The sequence below is a fragment of the Corapipo altera genome, unplaced genomic scaffold, assembly GCF_003945725.1.
Source record: "Corapipo altera isolate COAL_440 unplaced genomic scaffold, ASM394572v1 45, whole genome shotgun sequence".
Taxonomy (NCBI): Eukaryota; Metazoa; Chordata; class Aves; order Passeriformes; family Pipridae; genus Corapipo; species Corapipo altera.
In genome coordinates, this window is record NW_020884877.1 from 5,738,639 (window position 1) to 5,760,303 (window position 21,665).

The following is a 21,665-nucleotide window of genomic DNA, read 5'->3' on the forward strand; positions in this document are numbered from 1 at the left end:
AGTATATTTCCCACACACAACATTTACCAAAGTAGCACCTTTTCCTTCTGTCTTCCCAAGTGCCCAATGCATGGAGTCACCAGGAGGATAACAAATGCAGCAAAGCTCATCACTTTAAAGCAAGAGGTGCCAGACAATTCCTGAGCCTGTGCCATGTGACACACCCCCATGATTTTCCATTCCATTCCTTCCAGCAACATCCTGAAAACCACTCCAGTTGCAGGCTCTTTCAGCAGCCACAAAAATAAAGACAGACCCAACCACAAGTGAAATATCGTGTTCAGAGTTTATTTTCTCCTTCTGGCAAGGGAAAAAGCTGGTGCAATGGCCCAGCAGAAGCCACTTGGCACAGCAATGGAGGACACCTTGACTGTAGCCATGGCACCACCACAGAAATATCCTGTGCACAGGCAGCACGACGCCCGTGGTTTGGGAAGGGGAGACACCCCCTCAGTATGTAGGCATGGGGGAACATGTCAAGGCAGTACCTATGAGTGCTGTGCCAAAATCTGCCTCTGGCAGAGTGCCAACAGCAGGTGTCAGACACCTCTGAGAGCAGGGGGAATCTCCTGAAGGTCCCAGGTGAAGCCAATCGCTGGACTGAGCCAGTGCCACAGCCAGGACAAGAGCTCAGGGCACTCAGAAAATTACAAGGCCTAAGTTAAAAGCAAGACCAAGATCTGTCTGCTGTCACCATACAGGCTCAAGGGCTACACACCCAGTTTCAGTAATTCCAAGATTAACACTTAAATTAAAGACAAAGATAGAAATTAGCAGTAATCTTCCGAAATTCTATATACAACCTGAGAATTCCTACTAATTTACCCCCAATTACTCCTCTGAATTAATACTTCAGTATGAAAGCTCCAAGAGATGCTCTACAAGCACTGCAATTCCAGCCCAAAGAGCTCATGCCAACAGACACACATAAAATGCAAACAAGGGTGTCTCTCGAGCACTCCCAGCATCAGAAGCCAATAGCCAGGGGGAAAATGCTAGTCCCACTCAAGATAATGGCAACACGCCCATAAATTTTGGAGGAACCAAGCTTTTATGTCTGAACATCTAAAAAGAGGTTCCTGAATGGCAATATATTTACCATTATTGTCATAGACCACTAACACAAACCCAGAAACCTAAGAGTTAAAAAATGCCAGAAAGGCTTCAGTAAGGTATTTTGTTAATTGTAAAAAGCAAGTGACATTTGAAGAAACTGGTTAACAATCAGAGAAGAGAGGTTTCAACTTTTCCCACAAGCAAACAACTATATTTTATGTTAGTGCTACAGGGCTGCTGCCTCTGCCAGCAGAAGATAAATGCATTTCTTCTGCTAGCTGCACATTTCTTCTGAACCTGCACGTACTGTATAAACATATTGCAGAGTAACAACACATATGCAGGGAGTTTATACCAAGCCTGCAAAGCAGATGGCCCCACAAGCCCCAGACAGCCCTCCAAGCAATTACTTTGTCCTGCTCTGTCACCCTCACCTTGAAAGGTGAAGCAGGAATGAAAGACAAGAAGCAGCGAATGTCTTTCAGAAGATCAATATTCCCCATAATTTGTTCCTCCAAATAAAGGGGTGTCTGTATCGTTTGATAGTGAGCCAGGCCAGCTGGTCTCAGAAATCCCAGGTCCATGCCAGAATGGCACATGGGAAGGCACAAATTATTCCCTGGAGCACATTAGACCGAGGTGGGTGTTCATAAGCAGTTCAGGATGCAGCACCACTGCTCAGGTGTGCACAGCCTGGGAGAGGGGCTGGCAGCAAGGGATCCATACTGCTTTTCTTTGCTGGCTGTCAGGTTCACAGTCAAGCTTACATTTTACATACAAGCATCTGAAGGTTGCAAGAGATACTGTGCAAACTAAAATATTGCCACCCTTTCAACACAGTCTTCAGGGAGAAAATAATTGTGACTTCAAGGTGAGAGAAGACAGACATCAGAAATAAAACAGATAGGACCAATTAAAGTGAAATTACACAGCTGTAAGGCACCTTGTTAAAGCAGTTATGTTGGAGCATCACTCAGTTTTGGGATTTCCTTTGGCAGGCAGTGCTTGAGCCAGCAGAGGGAACAGATCATCACTGCCCTGGCTACTAGAGACCAGGGAACAGGAGCCCTGGCTGGTTTTGGGCAGCCTGTGTCAGAGAATCCAGGTCTTTTATGCACTGTTCACGGAAATTCCTGCCATGTCATAATAAAAACCAATGGCCTATCACTATTTTAGTCCTAACTTTTTTATTACAGTATTCAGGGATTGAATTTTAAATTTATATCTGTATATTAAACACATTCCTGAACATTCAATAACACCTTTTGGAGATAGCATGTGGCTTTATTGCTGTTTTAAGCATGAAGCTACATGAAGCCACAGGCCAGAAGAAATTTTTTAATAAAAAAGTCAACATTTTTAGAAACCACATTGCAGTTAGGTGCAAAGCAGGTGCCTTCTAATACCATGACAGAGTGCTTCACACACATTTTAGCACCAGATAGTTCAAAGCCAGACAGCATACAAAACAAGGCACAGTATCTTATGGCCCTGTGATAGAGAATAACTTTCAAAGAGGAATTTTTGTCTGAAATGGTTTCAACCAGGAAACAAGGGAAAACTATCTGGAAGTTTCATTGTTCACAAAGCACTTGGGTGTAAAATCATCACCGACACGTGTGTGCAGTCACACAAAGCATTCTTTAGTTAACTGAAGAATCCTGGGCTTTGCCAGGAACTGAAATCCCTGGCTTTGCCTCCCCAGCCCTACTATCCGGGTGCTGATTTTAAGGACACATGTTGAGCGGATTCCCGTGGTCACAGCAGTTGCCCACAGGCCATCTGCAGAGGCCTCTTCTCCCTACAGAAACCCTGCAAGGTAGCAATGCTGCTGGGAGCACAAGCCAAGCAAAATTACAGTTGGCAGAAAATACAGCAAAAAATAGTTCCAGAAGACAAGAATACAGCAGGAGAAAAATTCAAAGAAAGTAAGCAGATGAAAATAATTATAAGACAATTCAGAGAAGAATCTTTGGGTGGCTTAAAAGGAAGCAAGACAAAGTTCAAGAAGGGAAAAGCAAAGGCAGCCAAAGGGTCTCAGCTATTCTGATAACAAGGAGAGAAATGTCACAGGGGATCAACATACTGCATTTAATAACCATTTGGAGCCAGGATGAGGTGGGAAAGATGGTGTTAAGTTTTTATGAAAGATTCAAGCACTGGCAATACAAAGACAATAGCTCCAAACAGTGTATGCTGACTTTAACGAGCTCTGGAGGAATACAGTAATAGTAACACTGGGTTCACCTAAGCTATTCAGTCCCAGAGCTGCAAACACAGGGGTCATCAGTCGTAATGTAAGCTCTCAGTGAGGTCAGGGCCTCCTTGAACGTTAGGGAAGCGTGGCTGGTTATGTGCAAACCTACACCTTTACAAAACCAGGCGGGACGTCCCTTCTACATTCACGGGGAAGATGAAAATCAATGCCCAAGCCTCCATTCTGGGGCAGCACTGTCACTCAAAAGACAATTTTCCTAACATTTGCACAAGGAAATGCTATAAGCATGATGTCTCCATTGCTTCTTCCCAATGGAAACACAGCAGTGTATCGTTCCTGTTCTCCGTGCCGGTCCCCCACGAGAGCTCCCTCCGTTTGGAACAAGCAACTGCAGCGGTTTCATGAGGGACTGAGTGGAATGGGAAACATATCAACAAGCTCAAATGCTTTCAAGAATGCATTAAATATATCTGTGAGACCCAGCCAACCTGCCAAGGCAAAGGTAGTATTTACAATGTGGTTTGAGAGCACAGACTTCAAAGAACGAACTGGCATCGGCCACAGAGAGCTCCTGCCTTATCACAAGGGCTTCTCAAATCACAAAATAACCTGCCCAGGTATACAGAAATCACATTTCCTACTGTCACTCTCCTCATTTAACTTGTCCATTTGTTTTCAAGATTAGATCTAATTTTCTTCACCTTGAAGGCCTCTCAAGGAACTGCAGTGTATGTTCTACAATCATGAGAAACAGGTAAATGTACTCTCAAGTCTGCTGTGTACAGATGTCTGTTCTCTTAAATCTCTCAAATTGCTATAATAAATTCCATCTGAAAGGAATAATGTTAAAAGGAAGCCAAATATATTAAACCTTTAAAATCCATACAAGCAGCAGAAATTCTGGTTTGTCTAGTTGCAGCCAGAAGAAGATAATATTCAAAATTCTGAATATTTAGAAGATATTATAAGATATACTCCTTCATCTGGTAAGCCATTAATAAAAGAGCCTTTTAAGAGCAAGAATTCTTATACAGATCTAGGTCACCCCCAATATTAAAATTTCCATTCAATCATCCTTCAGCTATACCAACAGAACCAAAATGCCCTGAACAGACAGCTCTTCTAGACCTATTAAGAAGAAATCTTCTGATCAGAAAGCATCACTTTATCTTTCTGCCTTGCATTCATCCATCTGTCTTATAACATGCTGGAAATATTTGTACTGGAATGCAAGAAAGTAACTATAGTGCACCATTTAAGGATTAAAAATGCCTCTGAAGAGAAGAGTCAGTATCTACAAGCCATTGCTACCTTATAATGCTGGGTAGATTCAGACACTATTAAATTCGTTACATATTTTAGAGTACATTTCTTTTCCCTCAGTTTTAAAGCTTTCACTAAATTAGAAAATGGCATATTTTTCCCCTTTGCATGCTGAAACTGGAATTGCTTGCCTTGGCAACAAAATCCTGTCATTTCTATTCATGCCAAAAGTGTCTTTTTTTTCCTGTATCATTGACCACTTTTGCTGCAGCCATGGCAAAAGCTTGATCAGAAAGCTGCATCACTGGCAGAAAGTGAAGAGTACCCTTCTGAGGGTCTTGCAAAGAAAACAGTCACGAAAAGCAAGTAGTGAAAATACAGTGGGTTCTTTTATCAACTTCCCAAATTACAAACAGTTGAAAATTGCCCAGATGTCAGCCTATCTCATCACACTCATAAGAGGAACAAGCCTAGCACTTATTATCCCTCTCACAGCTAGAGTAAAAGTCTGGGGCCTTTACAGGGTGGTTCCTGCTGATGTTGTGAATGCAAATTCCAAAAAGAGGGCACTAAAGTCTTATTTCCCTGAACAGAGTAGAAAAATCAACAGCAGACATTTCACTTCTCAGAAATCCTGATATTCTGAGAATCTCTGAGAAATTCTGTCATGTCAGAGACTTCTGGAAACAAAACACTTTATGACTTTTCAAAATCACAATCCTCCTTCTTCTCTTAGGCTATCAAACAGGTTGGATGCATAAAATACAGGGAAGTTCAAATGCTGCTGAAATTTGGGGGACCAGGATGCAGCTCACCATACTTACAGCTTTTAAAACATGAACCAACTATAACAAATGGTATTGTAGTTTCCAAATCTGAAATAACACCAGCCTTCCCATCTCTCTGAGTCTTTGCAAGCAATAAGTAAAGACATGGGCCCTTCATTAGGATGAACTTTTGTTTCCATCCTTTGTTGTGGTTTTCTTTCTTTAATTACCTTAACATTCTCTAGATGCCTATAAATCGTCTGTCCAACAATTTGCTTTGTATACTTCACAATGCTGGCATTGCACTGAGTAATTCCCTGGCTCCTCACATCCCCTCTTTTAAAAAAAGGGATAACATTTGCCTATCTCCAGTCTTGTGTTTTCCCCATCCTTCACATACTCAAAAGTAATTTGTGTAAAAATTCACATTGTTATGGCTATTTTACATTTTAATTTTTCAGTCTTTTCTGATTGCATCCATTACTTGTATACCTTCCACATCATATAACAAACCTTTATCATTTATATCATTTATCATTGTCTTCAACATACATCTAGCATATTTATATTACATTATTTATAAGATCATTTGCATTTTGTTTTAAGAGAAAAAATATGGGTTGTTTATAAGACCAAAGTGAATGGATGAAAATCTCTTCATGAAATCATCACAAAATGATGAGCCACAAATGACACAAGATACCTAAAACTATTTGAGAACTAATGACTCTTGCTTGTACTGCCACAGCTCTGGTCTTTTGGTGGTGTTAGAAGAAAACAATCCTAGTTCTTCTGAAGCTAAGAATGAAGGGGATGATGAAACCTCAGCAGAGATCCAAAGGATTTGTACCAGCACATCCAAGGGAAGGACTGCTGCAAAGGGAGCTTTAACCACTACCTTTCATCCAACTTCACAGCACTGTAGGTCCTGTGGCAGTTGGTAAAAAAGGAAAAAAAGAGACTGTGATGAAAACATAAAAGGGGAAGAACTTGAGGAGTGAAGTCCAACATGTGAACTCTGTGACACAAACTGGGAACAGGGGAAAGCACAGACCATCTTCCACCACGCTCTGAAAAGATGAGAGGTGTGAGGAAGGGAAAAACATAAGGGCAAAAGAGAAAGGGTTTCTCAAAACAAGGAATAGCACACATGGCTCTGAAGAAAACCATGGTTGAGGCAACTCAGAAATACAGAAAATATATGTTAAGAATCTATATATGCACTACGTAGTGCACATCTTAAAACATGTGTATGAAGTACCATTGGCATTAGTACTAAAACGGAGCAGTTGTCATTAATATTACTTTAATACAGCATTGCCCATTCACTGGATGGAATCCCCTGCAGCTCATGAAACACTAGGCACAAGCCTGAATTTGAGAAAGTGTTACACTGAAGCAGCATTTCGAAGTGTGCTGCCTGGACGGCAGCTGGAGCACAGGATGAGCCGCCGGAGTCAGTGAGAGTCACGCCAGCCCCTTAAAGAGGGAGTTGGATGGGAGAGCGGAAAAGTAGGAATGCCAGGCCATAACCACTACCTACACTTTGGGGTTAATAAGAAGAGGTGTCAGTTGACTTCTGTTTCCCAGAGTGGGTAGTTGAAAAAAAAAAAATAAATAAAAGAACAGTTGTTTTTCTATCTCTAAGCCTTACTGCCTCCCTTTGTATCGAATACAGAAGCGGTGTGGCTGTGGCAGAAAAATCTCATTCGCAGAGGAGATTAGCTGAACCATCACTTCCCTCTGCCTTGAGATCTAAAGCGAAAATTTCTTCCCCTCCATCCCCCTTCCCCACTCCAAGGCCCCTAAAATTACTTCACCGTTACAGTTAAGAGCATTCCACTACACTTTCAGACTATACAGGTTTTACTCATCTATTTCTGGCCCTGTTTGGTCACCATATCTTGTGGTATTTTAAAAGCTACTCTTGTATTAGTGATTTACTAAATGGGACTCTAATTAAGACTAATAGCCCAGGTGACAGAGAGAAAAGAAGAGAAAGGATTACACTTAACTGCACTTACTAAAAAACAAACAAAGACTGGAAAAGAGTTTGTGCTATACCTCTAAGTTAAATTAAATTCAAGAATAAAAACAGGGCATATGAAGTCTTGTAATTCAGGAGGCTTTACATATCAGCAGTAAAAAAAACAGGTTTTTTTCTCTCATTTCTCTCATATTGGAGTCACTCAAACTCTCCAAACTGGTTCTTACTGGGTACTGCTGTTGGAAAGCTTAAAGCATTCCCATGGTTCAGACCTTTGAATTCTTCTGTGACACAGCCTACAGTAAGCCCAGAAATGGAAGTGGTCCAAAGGACATCAAAAAAGCAGGTAAGCTAGATGATTAAAAATGTACAATGACAGGTCAGAAATTCATCCTTCACATTAACGTGCACACTGAGCCAACAAAATGGTTATTGCCACTCCAAAAGGCCAAGCCAATTTCATACTTACCAGCATCACATATTCAGGAAAATGACAAAATCTATTTGGGCTATGGAGGGGCAAGTGGTGCAGAGATAGAATGCTTTTCTCTCTGAAGGTGTGCTGAATCTTGTTCATTTTTTCCTTTTTGGACTGCCCTTCAAATTATTAAAGAAACACACAAGAAAAAAACCAGTCCTGTATAAAGTCTAAATTAGATCTGATGAGCATAACTCTTAATTATCACACTGATTCCTAATTTCTTGGGCACTTCTATAGGATTAATCTGACCAAAATCATTGTTGCAAGAGCCTTTTCTATTACCAGTACTGCAGCACTCATCCAAGGGCTTCCACCTTCTACATGGAGGTGACGGCCTAAGTGAGGCAGTGACACATCTGAGGTCTGCCAGAGTTAGAGACACAGGAGGAAAAGACCTGTGGAATGACTGCGGGACCAGTGTGGAGCTCAGTCACCTGGAGGGAATGTTGCTCCCTCTTCAGCATTAGCTTTGAGGGAAATTTCTGTGGGAATGAGGCAGGTATCAGACAAATCAAACATTTTCAGCCTGCAGCACTGCAGAGATCCAGATAGTTCTGCACAGCACTTCCCATATAAGCAGCACAGTTAATTAACTCTGTGTTGATTAATGGTGCTCTCTCACATCAAGAATTTATTGAGTCTGTTATTATATACAAGGTCATAATTGCCAAACAGCCACAGCTAAATACCATTCCTTGCAGTCTACCCCTTAAGCATCATAATGTAAAATTAATTGGTACTTGTTTGTTAATTAATATGAAATATTTTAAGTCAAGCTCCATAACACTTACCACTGCTCTTTTCTAAACAGACATGAATGAACACAACTATTTAAATACCTTGGGAAGAATCTCCTCTTTTGAATCGGGGTGGAATGGGGGGTGCCTTTGTTCTTTGTAGTGGGATTTTCTGTGCTCAGGCAATTACCAATAGAGCTATTCTCGAGTATTTAGTCAGCAGTTATTCTGAGTGCATTAAGACAGAGCAGCAAACAGTCTTATGCAAGAACACAAGCGCCCACACCAAAATATCTATTCAGAATAGTTATTTCTGAGTAGCTGTTTCAGTAAATTTCCAAGCACAACTGAGATCAGCTCACAGCAAATGATCTAACTTCGCCTCAGGGTAGCAACAAAGATCAAAAAGACACTTGAACTCCTTTCTCCCTTCTGGGATCTTTAAATCCAGGGTTAGCCTCTATTTAGGGAAAAGCCTGGCATCATAACAAAGCAGACCCCCACAGCGAAAGAAAGAAGCCCACAGGTTGGATCTCTAATCTTAAAGACAGAGAAACAAATGCACACACATGCCCCCTTCCCAGAAGCAAGGACCTGGGCAGTCACTGTCAACAAAGCTACACTGGCTTTAGCCAGGCCCTGGCACCTCAAGGCAAGTCAGAGCACAGGCCTGCCTGGTGGTAGCTGAGAAACCAGAGACAGCACCCCAAGCCTGACTCTGGTACGCAGGTAGGGAGAGCATCAGGGCCCAGGAGTCCAGCAGGGAACAGATCCTTGCTCCTGCAGCCTCACCTTTGCCCCCAGCCAAGAAAAGCCCCTGCTATTGATATTTCTGCAGGCAGTTTTACTACCCTCTAAGGGTTCTAAGGTGATACAACCCTCCTCTTCAACAACATTTGTTTCCCAAAAAAGGGGCATCAGCAATATAAACTAGGTCTGACTGGTTTTTTTGCTTGTTTAAGGCAGACATTGGCAGAGAGATGATTTTACATTGGTTCCACTTGCCATGCTACGAACACCATGGATCAGAACAACTTTACAGGGAATACAACATGCATGAACTTAAGTGGTAAAGTGCGAGTAAGCAAGTTCTCCTCTGGCTGAGCAAACTGTTTCTCCCTCTGCAGAGAAAAATCACCTTATTGGTGAAACATCTACTGTGGCTTAAAATAATTGAACCTTGAACACATACGGCAACAAACATATTAGCTGAACACTTTGCTAAAAACAGGCAAAAATCTGGAGTTTTCTCTCCAAGCCTACTGCTTGAAAGCAAACAAAATACACCAACAGAAGCAGTGTCAGGAATTAAACAATCACTCTGTCTCAAATGCAATGTTGTTGTTGGGATTACATCCATATAGGTGAGGCACAGTTATTCTTACAGCACTTTTTTTTTTGATGCTCCAATATCGCAGCAAGCAGCAGTGCAATTCAATCCAGCAGACTCTGAACAGCTCAACAGTTTCACAGGGAAAGAAAACACATAAAGAGATTTTGTTACTTCTGTGGGTCAGAGCCTTCCCTTTTTGCTGGACAGGCAGTTGTGCACAAGCCCTAGGTGAAAGCTTGTTCCATGCTAGAGCTTTTTGAGGCTTAAGGCACTGAATTACTCCTGCTTGTCCACCTCCTTTTAATTTCTGTACCTACCACAGAGTCACACGAAGAATTCTCCAGACAAACGTCTGAAAGCGTGTAGGTCTTTAAAGACCTCTTTTAAAGGGCTGGAGACCATGTGTCTGCACAGAGTCATCCCTGAGGAGTCACACATAGGTTTTCAGACAGTTGTTTGGAGCTGTCTTCAGCTGGCCCTGTGGGAACAAGAAGTGCTGAAGATCATGTGCCTGCTCTGTGGTTTGCTGTCATTTGTCTCTTCTTTTCCAGACAGCTCTCTGGTGAATCACATACCTGCCTTGGAGGGCATGAAGAGGCATAAAAATCCACTAAAGATATGCAAACTCTACCCAGGAACAGGAACCAGGAGATCCTAAATGCAATCCCTGATTAATGTGAAAGCTCTGCCTACGCCTGCAGGAAGAGGATAAATGCAAGGCTTGCTGTAACCAGCTACCCCAGGTGACTGCACCTGCCAAGCTGGGGAATGCAGGTGCTCCTGGGCTGTGTGATCTCCCCACCAACAGTAGGTACATCCTCAGAGAACTCGGGTCCAGATAGTTCACTCTCTGAGCCATACAGGCTACACAGCACGTTTAGCTAGTCTTACCCTTCTCTGTGGAAGAGGACAAATCTGTTCAGCTCCATTTGCTCTCTTTTGCAGAAAAGAAATAACAGTCCTCTCGGTAGCAGGGGTAATGCACAAATTTGCCAGTCTTCATGAAAATGCTTCTAAAAGGAGCATTTTCTAATTAGAAATTAGAAACTAACTGTATGTCTATAAATATTTAATAGTAATAAACAAAACTTAGTGAGAAGACATGGGTGGGGTTTCTGAATGGGTTTAAAATGCTGCTTTGTATTCAAGTGGATTACCTGTGTTAGAGTTGAATTTAAACATATTGATCCCTACTTAAGGAGATATCCAAATGACTTGAATGTGGTTATACCTGGGGATCAGGTCTTTTCTACCCAAATGATTCCGTGGTTCTAAGACTGATCAGTTTAAGCCTGACATGAAACAGACCTTATGTGAACGTACCCAAAGGGCACCATCGTATCCACTGACAGTAAGTTTTCAGATTTGAGAGGCTATCTCCATTTCTCTGAACAACCCAGCTTCCTGTGTGTGCTCTGTGGCAGAGTCACACCGTCCTGGATTATCAGGACATTTAGGCTAAACAAGCAGCATTGATGCACAACAGGCTGATCTCACTTTTACCATTTGCACTGCCAGAAGACACAACTAAGCCTATGACAGGATTAATGACCAAAGACAGCCACCCACAGCAATCTGCCAGAATAAGCCTTTACCTACCAGGTGACCTAGAAACCATTTCCTAACACGGCACTTGTTCTTAAGCAGCACCAATGCTGATTTTACACTTTATGGAACAAATAGCTAAAAAATCAAGATGTTCATTGAATTTAACACTGTGCTATGACTCTTCATGCCACTGTTCATTTCTTATCTTGCAACATCATGAGATTGGCATCAGCCCACACAGTTAACAGTGTTAAAACAACTTCCAGGGAAGAAGGGCATCGCTGTGAATCAGCGACTGAAAGAGGTAAAACAGGATTTGGCTCTTGCTCTGCCACCTGCTCCCTTCTCAGCCTGACCTTGGTCACAGAGTTTCTCTGCATCCCAGTTCTCCGGCTGAGAAACTGGGTGATGACCACCTTCTCCTGGCAGCACCATCAGGCAGCAGCACTGTGCCTCCAGCTACACCTGCCTAACTTCTCCTCTGCCTCCTCCTAGCATCCCTTGTGCTCTCTGCCTCGACTCCACAGGGCAGCTCTTCTTCCACCTCCCTCTCTCCTACCTGTAAAGTCACCTTGGTATCTTCTTAAAAAAAATAAATAAAACCCACAAAAAAATTCAGATTTGTGTCTAGCCAAGGTTATCCAAGGCACAAACTCCACCTGCAGAAAATCCCACCAGAAGCAGGGCCACATCTCCCAAAGAGGGGCAGGATTACGCATATAGCTAAAGGATCAAGGTTTGTTTACACTAAAAGAAAAAAAATTCCTCATACTAATCTTGATTCATGCCAAGTGGGATGCAACAAGACCACTCTCCTAGGCCAGCTCCTCTCAAACAGAGGCAACAGTTGCAGCATCTGGCACGTCACTTTTACTTGATTGGTAGAATGCTTTGGAAGTGTTCCTGGAGTCAATAACTAAATAAGTCCCTCTCTTGATTTTAAATTGGAGATAAATGCTGCATGTCGCATTGGCAAGCACATTAAAGCAGCTGGAAGCATAAAGACAATACAGGGTATTTTAGGCCTTTGTTCTCTCATTTTTTACCCTTGGCATGTTAAACAACCAAAGACCACACTGAGCAAATCAGTGTTTTACCAGATAATACTGTGGGATTGTAGCTTCCAAGATCGCAGGCTCCCTGCTGGCACCAGTTCCCACAGCAGAAGGTTGGCTCCAGCAGTGACACGAGCCCAGCTTGGTGGCCTATGGACCCACCTACTACTGCCTACAAGGCTCAACAGCACGGGCACAGCTTTGCTGTGCTGCCTTATTCCAGAGAAGACAAAAGACATAACCTTTATTAAAAAAAAAAAAAAACACCCAGAGAGGCAAGAATGAAAATACCAGTGAAAATGACAGGATGTCCACCTTTGTCTATTGTAAGTGTGGAAAAAATTATACACAGAAGCACAGCAAGGCAAGTGCTGCTACCAGTGTGTTACTATAAATACAAAGCAGTTTCCCCATATTCCTGCAAAGCTAGTCTAGATTCAATAGAGCCGAAAGTAAAACTTCATCTGAGGATGAGATTTCAAAGGGCAATCTGTGGCCTTTTCACCTTGGAAAGGCAAGCAGCCCATCATGTTAAAATGATGTTATGATAAAATGGGTTATGTTCTCCATCTGAATGGTGCTATCTGCATTATTAATGATGAAAAGCATATAAAAGCTCATTAACGTTCACACTCATTTCCTTTACCAGAAATCCTGGTAAAGGAAATGTGAAAGCTTGTGCACCTGATGGTGCAGTTTTCTCTTCAGCTGATACATAGCAATATTTGATTTTTATATTTTCCCTATTAAATTTCTTTAAATTACATGCTCTTTACTGCTGGTAATACCTCACTTACAGAGACATAAAGTTAGAGATATGCAGCTAAGTAGGCACCAAACAACTCTTTTGCTGAAGCTTTTGCAAGGACAAAAGACATTTGTTCAAGCAACAAGTCTGTAAAATTACAAAGGCTGCAAGATGGTTATACAGTGAGATCAGAAAGTATGCCAGAATAAAAATGCTAATGCTTTAACAGCAAATTATTCAACACTGGTGATTATTTGCAGACTTTCTGTATCATTAAGGATATCAACACGTGGCCCTTGAAGCAATCCTACACATACATAATTCAACAGCACAATGGTTTTTCATAAGAAACCAACTCCTTTATGGAAAAGAGCTGAAGCCTTAGCTCAGTAAATAGATGCCATCAGGTACATCAGTTATGACTGTATGTACAAGTCAACCATTATGGTTTTCCCTACTTCCTCACAGTAGCAGCTGTGAGGAGGAAGTGGGGCTTTGCAAGGGCATTCTCCTCAAAGTACCCTCATAAAAATAAAAGGGCAAGCCTTTACAAACAATTCCAGCACAAAAATGCACGTCCATATATAAAAACCAGCTCGTAACAGGAAGAACAAACATCAAGCAGACAAGCCTGTAGGCTGGGAAGTTCAGCCCTGCATGGCAGAAATGTATTAAACAGCCTCCATTTTTGGTTGTACATCTGCAGCCAGGAAAGATTTTTCTTCCCCCAAAAGCAAAATACATGCAAATGTCTGTCATCAAAAAGCACACGCTTTTTCAGAATGTCACAATTACCTAGCCACAACTAAATGCTGTAATTTGTTGACCAACTCCTTGCAAACTTCAAGAATGACCTCAAACCCTTGGTTAAAACTGAAAAATAATTTCTCCCTTTTTAAATGTGATTTTGTAATGCTTTGATTCCCACCCGTCACCAGGCCGAAGGGCTCCAACAGCATGCTGCTACATGTTTCTAGGGCAGCAAATAAAAAAAAGCTGAAGCCACAGACAGCAGCTGTGGGAACTTTCCAGCCTAAGCTTTCCAGCTAACAAAAAAAGTTACAAATGACAGATATGTACTTCTGAAGAGGGGAACAACAGGAAAAAAAAAAAACCTGCTAATTTAAATATGGAAACAGTAAAAAAAAATGCACTAAATGGTTAAAATATAGAGGTTTAGCAAGTTTAGCTCACCTGTGTGTTCTGCAATCTACACAGGCAGCATGTTTAAGCAGGGCACTCAAGAGAAGCAGGAATAAAACCCAGAAGAAGTGGTCAATGTTATAATAATAATATACTTTGAAACATTTGCCTAATAGGCTTATTTGCCTAACAGGTTCTAGTAGCCATCTGATGACACTAGAACCTGTATCAGTACCACTGAAAGAAAAAAAGTCTGGCCAACAGAGATTAAAAAGAAGCCTAAAAATATAATATGTTGAAACATCAGTTATTTTGTATAAATATTACCCAAGCCTGCAGACAGCCTGAAACAGTAGCTCCTAAAAAGTAAGCTGCTCATTTCTCAGGTAAAGGAAGATCTGTTGGTGGAGGGACAGCTTACAGAAGAGGAGAAGGCACTTGGCCTGGCTCCTCTGGGTGAACACACTGCAAATCACCACACCAGCACAGGGAAACCCTTCCCATCACCAACACATCTCAGAGTCTCAGCCTTTCTGGCAATAAACGAGCAGGATCAGCTACACCCAGACCTCTAGAAACAACCCTTGAAAGTTTTCTTCGCTGGCTTTCAGGAATTTGTCCCCAAGACCACTGTGTGACTGACAGCACTGCACGGTGCTGCTGATGGAGCGGCACAGGCTTGGAATCATGCCCCAGGAGAGCTGCAGCACGTGCAGCCACTTACTTCAGCAACCAGCAAGCTCCAGCTTGGGCACTTTTATTCCCAGGTCAGAGGAAGCATCTGTCCACCCTCGAGCAAGGATCCAGATAAAACCACCAGCTTGCCAGAACCAAGCCATTACACAAGTGCTCAAGCTGGGAGGAACGTTTATTTCTCGGCTAAATGTAGTCATGACAACCACATCTTCATTTAAGAGATGAGCAGGAAGAGGTCATGAGGCACTTGTCAGGCAGGGATAAAATACCACACCTCAAGTGCATACAGGAGGGTAAGTTTTGCTGGATGCCATCAGCAATTCAAGACAACTAACACCCTGACATGACAGGCACACACCCCCTCAAAACAGACTGACATCCAGGCACAACCACTGCCAAACCTTAACAGCATTACCAAACAGCAAACTTTGGGAGGATTTCTCTGCTTAAGAAATACCTATGATAGACTTGAGCACACTACGCCACGGCAGAAATTCTCCTTATTAAAGTGCTTCTTTTTTACCTTGAAAAAAGTTACAAAATCATCAGGAAGTGAAACATTGCAGAAGCCGTGGGGGTTTGGGGGGGGAAAGAAGCAGCTTCCTTTTTAAGCCTCTTTCTTGCTCTCTTTGGTGACCCAAAGCTTTCCCCACCACCTCCTCTGAACAGCAGCATCCCTGGAGGCATTTAAAAGATGTGTAGGGACATAGTTTAGTGGTGGACTTGGCAATGTTAGATTTATGGTTGAACTCTATTATCTTAAAGGTCTTTTCCAACCTAAACAATTCAATGATTCTCTGTGCCAGAGCCCGGGTGCCATCTATACCAGATGGCAGCAACCATCACTCCTATAGGTCTGAACAAGTACAGGAATGCTGGTTCATCCCACTTTTTTTCCCAAAGTTTTTAGTTTATTTTAAAATGCATAGAGCCATATCTCCAGTATCTATGGCACGCCCAGGAATGTCATGGCTCTAGAAAGCTAGTGGCTGTGACATTGGAGTTATTTTGGTCCAACCACATTTTAATTTCACAGGAAATAATAGAGACACACTCCTGTGGGTAAATTCCTCCTTCTTCCTTCCCCACAATTACCTTAGTTTTGTGGCTACCTGAGTATTTTGTACTAAAACAGATTATCTCTTTCTTACTGTGAGCCCTTTCAAAGCCACTTGGCAACGTGCAAATTAACATATATACCTTAGTATTATCCAGCAATAATATGAGGAGGGGAGGAATCGTGGGATCTCACGCCAAGCAAAATTAACTCACAGGTTGGCTGTGGCCACAGGGCACAAGTTCATTACTCCTATTTTATACACCAAATTCAGGGGTATTTTCTCAGATGCTTTTACTTGCCAGAGAGAAAGGATATACAGAAAAACAGTCATATTAATTGAATGATTCTGAAATAAGTTAAAGATACACTATCATTTGGATATGTAATTGGTTTTGTAAGACTATTTGTTACCGTTGTATTCATTTGGTTTTAAGTGTATTCAGACACAAGTCCAGCCTTTCCCCAGATTATTTTTATGATCTTTGACATCTGTTTAAAATTATTTAAACATCTGTTTAATGCTGTTTCTCTGTGACCATAATAAAAAGGATCCTGGTGGTCAGTAAAGAACCGTCAAACACAGGAAAACATTTGGGAAAGGGAGAGAAATGGTCCTTTCAGTCCTAGTCACACTGCATTACTCTCAGCAATCAAAAACAACAGGCAAAATACCAGGAGACAGGATGAGGTTTTGCACTTAATAGCAGCCTAAGTACACACACTAACCATTTATCTGGGCTTCATTACCCTTATGCATGCATATGCGTGCTTGCAAGGGCAGCCTAAAAATAATTCTGTTGCTTTGTACATGCAGGGCCTGGGCCGGTGACACTAAAGTCACACTTTGACCCTCCAGGTGAACTGGCTCAAGACTAGATAGAGCCTGTGTCTGTCTCAGATTTACAGCAAGCTTCTCACCGAATTTGGCAGTGCAGGCATGAAACCACTAAGCACTATGTCTATTCAAAGTAGCTACATTCCTAGGTAACTTCCCATTTTATTTTTGTTTATAGAAAACATTCTCAGTGTCTTTCAAAGACAGAATGATACATTTCCCCTGTAAACATGCATAACTATAACCAACAACTAGGTAGGGGAGAGCTTGCATCAGACTCTGACAGACATCAATAAGCAGGATGTCCCCACACACAACTTGCTCCGACCATCTCTGCCTCTTTGGCACGACAGGCATGTTTGTGCCAAGGTAGGGAAGGCAACCTGGTCTGTACAGGCAGAGCTGGCATCCCAAATCAGACGCAGCCATGCACAGAGTGACTTTTGCTGGCTTTAAACAGAGAGGATGGAGTTAGCTAGAGAGACAACCTGTAGGCCTGTGGGCACTGCTGGCAATCCTGCAACTAGAGCCTCAGCTGGCAAGACAAGACTGAAAATGAGATGGAGACACCACAGAAACTTAGATTCTTCCAAAATAATTTCCCAAAAGCTAACTCACAGAAGTTTACATATAGACTTATTTGAAGATATTTTACCCTTTCACAGAGCCCTGACAGGAGCAACTGTCTGATTTCTGTCCAGAACCATCAATGAAAAACCTGAAGATCAAAAGCACACTCAGCAGGACTTCATCTAACAGGCTTTCTCTGCAAGCAGCAAACAAACAGCTCTCAAGAAACCAAGATACTTGGTGTAAGTATGAAGAATAAGCTGTGCAAAAACCTGCAGACAGTAAGCAAGGAGAGCAGCAGCAGGAAGCACCCTGAATCTGCTGATTACTCAGAGGATAAGAGAGGTGGGTCCAGGTAACAACTGGTGCTCAAAAAGCAGCCACTAAAGTAAAAAACTAATCAATACCTTCACCCTTTGAGAGCTCTGGCAAAGAGGAAAGGACACTCATGAGGAGGGGGGAATGGCAACTCAAACTCCAGGAAGGAATGAAGAGCTGCAGTAAGGAGATCTCCTCAAAGAGCACTGGAGGGGCACAGCAAGGGTTTCCGTGCCCTCTCATATACACACAGCCAGACTCAAGCTGTGTCAGTGCAACTCACACCTGACAGCCTCTGGCTGCTCGCTTGTTGAAGCACTTGTCTTCTGCTCCTTCTGAACTCTAGCTTAATTGCAAAGGTTTTTATCATATACAACTCCACCCTCACATACTGTAAAATACTAACACTTATCAAAATGAAAAAGGTACAACTAATGATTTGGATGGGGAACAATAAGCAGTAAGTCTTAGAACTGGAAAAAAAAAACCAACAGTTTTTCAGTCCCTAAACCAATTTGCATGCTTGCTGTAATCAACATTCACTGCAGAGATGGTAAAAAAAAAGAACTGCATAAACGTGTTAAGATTTAGAGCAAGTTTTGCAATATTTGTATGTGACAACTGAAATATTTAGAACATCTGAATGTTTACAAGTGCACAGACACATCACTATGCACAAAGATTATCATCCTAAGAATTAATTTAAGTTTTGTGAATTATCTTAGCAAGTTTTCAGTTTGACATTTAGTCATTCAAAAGCGACTAGGTGCAGTTACAGAAAAAAAGCAAGGTTTGAAAGAAATTCATGTAGAAACAAATGATGGTAGAATACACTTCCTGTGCTTAAATGACTTACAGGTTTCTTGTGGCCCAACTGATGAGCTAGAAATTACCATCACTGGAAGCAAATTCAGAGCTAAACTCTTAAATAAAGCTCTCCTGCCTAAGGAGAGAATGCAACCAAAACTACTGATAATCTCTTAAGGATTAAGCATAGCCACACCTTAGCACCTTTCAGCTATATCAAAAAAGCAATAATTAACATCTGTCTGCCTTCAAAGCCTGTATGAGAAATGGTGTGATTAATTTCTCATGTGTTTCATGTGCTGTTAGATGCAGCTGGTAAGAGAAGCTGAGAATGGAAAAGAGGAGGAAACAGACTACTTAGAGAAACACATGTTTAAACTCTCAGCATGGAGGTTCTCTAGTCATCTCCTGCATGAGCTCTCATCATTGGTCAAGAAAGTCATGGATCCAGAAGAAAGTATGTGCTACAGAAATCCCAACAACAGGCAGAGAGCTCTTGGTTGCAAAGTCAGCCTTCTCTGAACATCACAACTAAGACCCGAACCAAACCTCACAGTCAGTGCACAAAGAGGAACCCCCACTCCCAGCAGCCCAGGTCCCAGCTGCTGCAGGTGTATGTCGTATGCAGTGTCCTACATCCTCCAATTCTCACTGCAGGACACTGAGAGCACATGGACAGCTGTGGCCTCTGGTGTTTAAGGAAAAGGAAACAGTTTCCTGAATCGCTGCAAGTTATCGCTGTGACAGTTGCCCTCAATCCTGAAGAGCAGGAAGAAATGCAGAAGGAGCCTGCTCCTGCAACCCCAGTGAATCCGAGCACACACAGCAGTTGTTATAGGAATGCAAATCTTCCCAGGCACACCATTCTCCATCCCAGATTCACCTCTGTTGTGCCGGGGTCTGTCTATAAACACATGGGGCTGCTGCTATCATGTCTCTCTTAGCTAAAGGTGGGCCAGTCTGGGGACAGTACTCCTCAAACCTGATGTGGATGACAAGCCCAGCTTGGCCTGGTGCACAGAGAGCTGCTGAGGGAGGCTGTGCAGCCCCAGTGCCTTGGTGACACTGCTCAGGCTGCACATTGGAAAGGCTCTGCCAGCAACAGCTCCAAGTACACAGAAACAGGCACACAAACTTCTGCTCTCGGTTTAAGAGGAAGCACCACAGCCAGCTTCGAATGTATTCTCCCCCTCCTCCAGCTTCTCGGAAAGCGAAAGAAACAGGTCTGGGGAAGAAACTGAAAGAAATAAAAAGAGGTCCAGTAGGATGAGTACAAGTAGACCAGTATATCCCTTTGTAAACAACAGGAGACATATATCAACGCAGAAAAACTATCAGCCTGCCTTATGGTGCCCCAGACCATAGCCTGATCACAAACAATAATGAGCATCAACCAAAATTTTGAGTGTCCCCAAAGCAGGCACACTGCAGGGGCATTAAGGGCTCTAAGGAGCCTCATCCCTGAGCTTTGAGGGCTCTCAGAGAAGAAGGAGAACCCTGAGACAACAGCCTATCATTTTTCTACAGCATTACACACTTCATCAGGATGTGATCTATTTGACTTAAATCTATTTTGACTTCTACTGGTGAAGCAAAATCCTCGCTGCAAGATTTCAGCAAAGGTTTAAAAATGCTAAAGGCAATAAATTCAAGGGGTTCATTAAGCATGTAAAAAGCACTAAAATGATAAAATTTTGGTCCTTTGTAACATGCATTTTTAACACTAATGCTTGCTGTTTAGATTTGTAGCATGCACATCCTACCTGAATCTCCTTATTTTTGAGACTCAGTCTGTGCACCATGGGGTAGAGAAGTCTCATGGTGTGAAACATTTTCTTTACCAGTCATAAGCAAATATCTAAAGATGTTGATATTCAAGGGACATATCAGGAGACAGCCCCTAAATACTGCCTTCTGTTACACACAAAAACACGTTATTGTCTGGTCCCACAGTACTGCTTTTACTTTAGAAGCAGCTTTATCATTTTCTCCTTTCAAAACTCTTTTCAATGTGCTATGCAGCAGCTTTGTGCATGTGGAAGGTTATATTGGAAAAGCACAAATAGACTGTGAGTGAGGCTTGTGATCTCTAAGTACGGGTATTTGGAGTGGGGCTGGCTTAAGGCAGTCCTTCTGAACCCCACAGGAAGGGTCTAAGGCTCACAGGACACCCACGCTGCAGATCACAGGCACACCAAGTTAAATTAAAAATAGCCGATTAAAGCACGCAAAGTGTGTAACAGTTGGTAGAGTGTGTGGATAAATTAGGATGTGGGAGTCATAATATCAATTTACTAAATGTTTTTAAATGCTTTTAAGTACCAATGATTAGAAATACTTTTATGCTCATTACAGCTGTCTGCCCATTGCTAAATTTAACACGATCCAAGGATTTAATACTACGGGTCTTCCTAGCAGCCTGTGAACAACGGCGACAGCTAATCCGAAGAGGCACTTCCTAAGCAAAAAGGCAACAGGAAAAATAATTTCTACGCACGGCACGGCAATGAAACGAGGGAGAAACCCAAAGGAAGGATAAGCAGAGCCGACAGGCCTTTCGAAACGAGCCGCTTCCATCCCGCCCCGCCGACGGGAGATGTCAGGGTTTCACCGGGGCGGCAGCGCGGACGGGCGAGCGCCCGCGGCCGGGACCGGCTCCTGCTGCTGCTGCTGCTGCGACCCCGGGAGCTGCGCCCTGCCCGGCCCCGAGCCCCGGCCCGCCGCGCACAGACACCGTCCGCCGGGAGGCGAAGGGCAGCGCACCGGCAGCGGCCCAGCGGGCGGGGGGAGCCGGCACCGCACGGCGCCCCAGGGAAGGAGGGACCCGCGGAGAAGGGCCGCCCCGGCCGCCCCGCACCGCCGCGGGGGCTGCGGCGGAGCCCGAGCCCGAGCCCTCCGCCCCGCTCCCGCCCGCCCCGCGGCGCCCACCTGGTCGGCGAGCTTGAGCACCGCCATCCTCCGCCGCGGCTCCCGCGCACATGCAGCTCCCGCGGCGGGCGGCGAGCGCGCCCCGACACCGGCGCTGCTGCTGCGGCGGCTCCGC

General features: G+C 43.1%; 1 protein-coding gene across 16 annotated transcripts in view; it reads right to left on the reverse strand.

Moving 5' to 3' along the window:
• Nucleotides 1-21,632, reverse strand: part of ANKRD44 (ankyrin repeat domain 44) — a 135,731-nt gene extending 114,099 nt beyond the window's left edge. For 15 of the 16 annotated variants that reach the window (XM_027637419.1, XM_027637424.1, XM_027637416.1 and 12 more), the window contains exon 1: nt 21,551-21,632. In XM_027637419.1, coding sequence (XP_027493220.1) covers nt 21,551-21,577 — 27 coding nt within the window. In that variant the 5' untranslated portion in view covers nt 21,578-21,632. Of the gene's footprint in view, nt 1-8,611; nt 8,631-21,550 lie in introns of those variants that run through there. The other variant, XM_027637414.1, reaches the window with a different exon arrangement.
• Between the last annotated feature and the right edge of the window lie 33 nt (nt 21,633-21,665).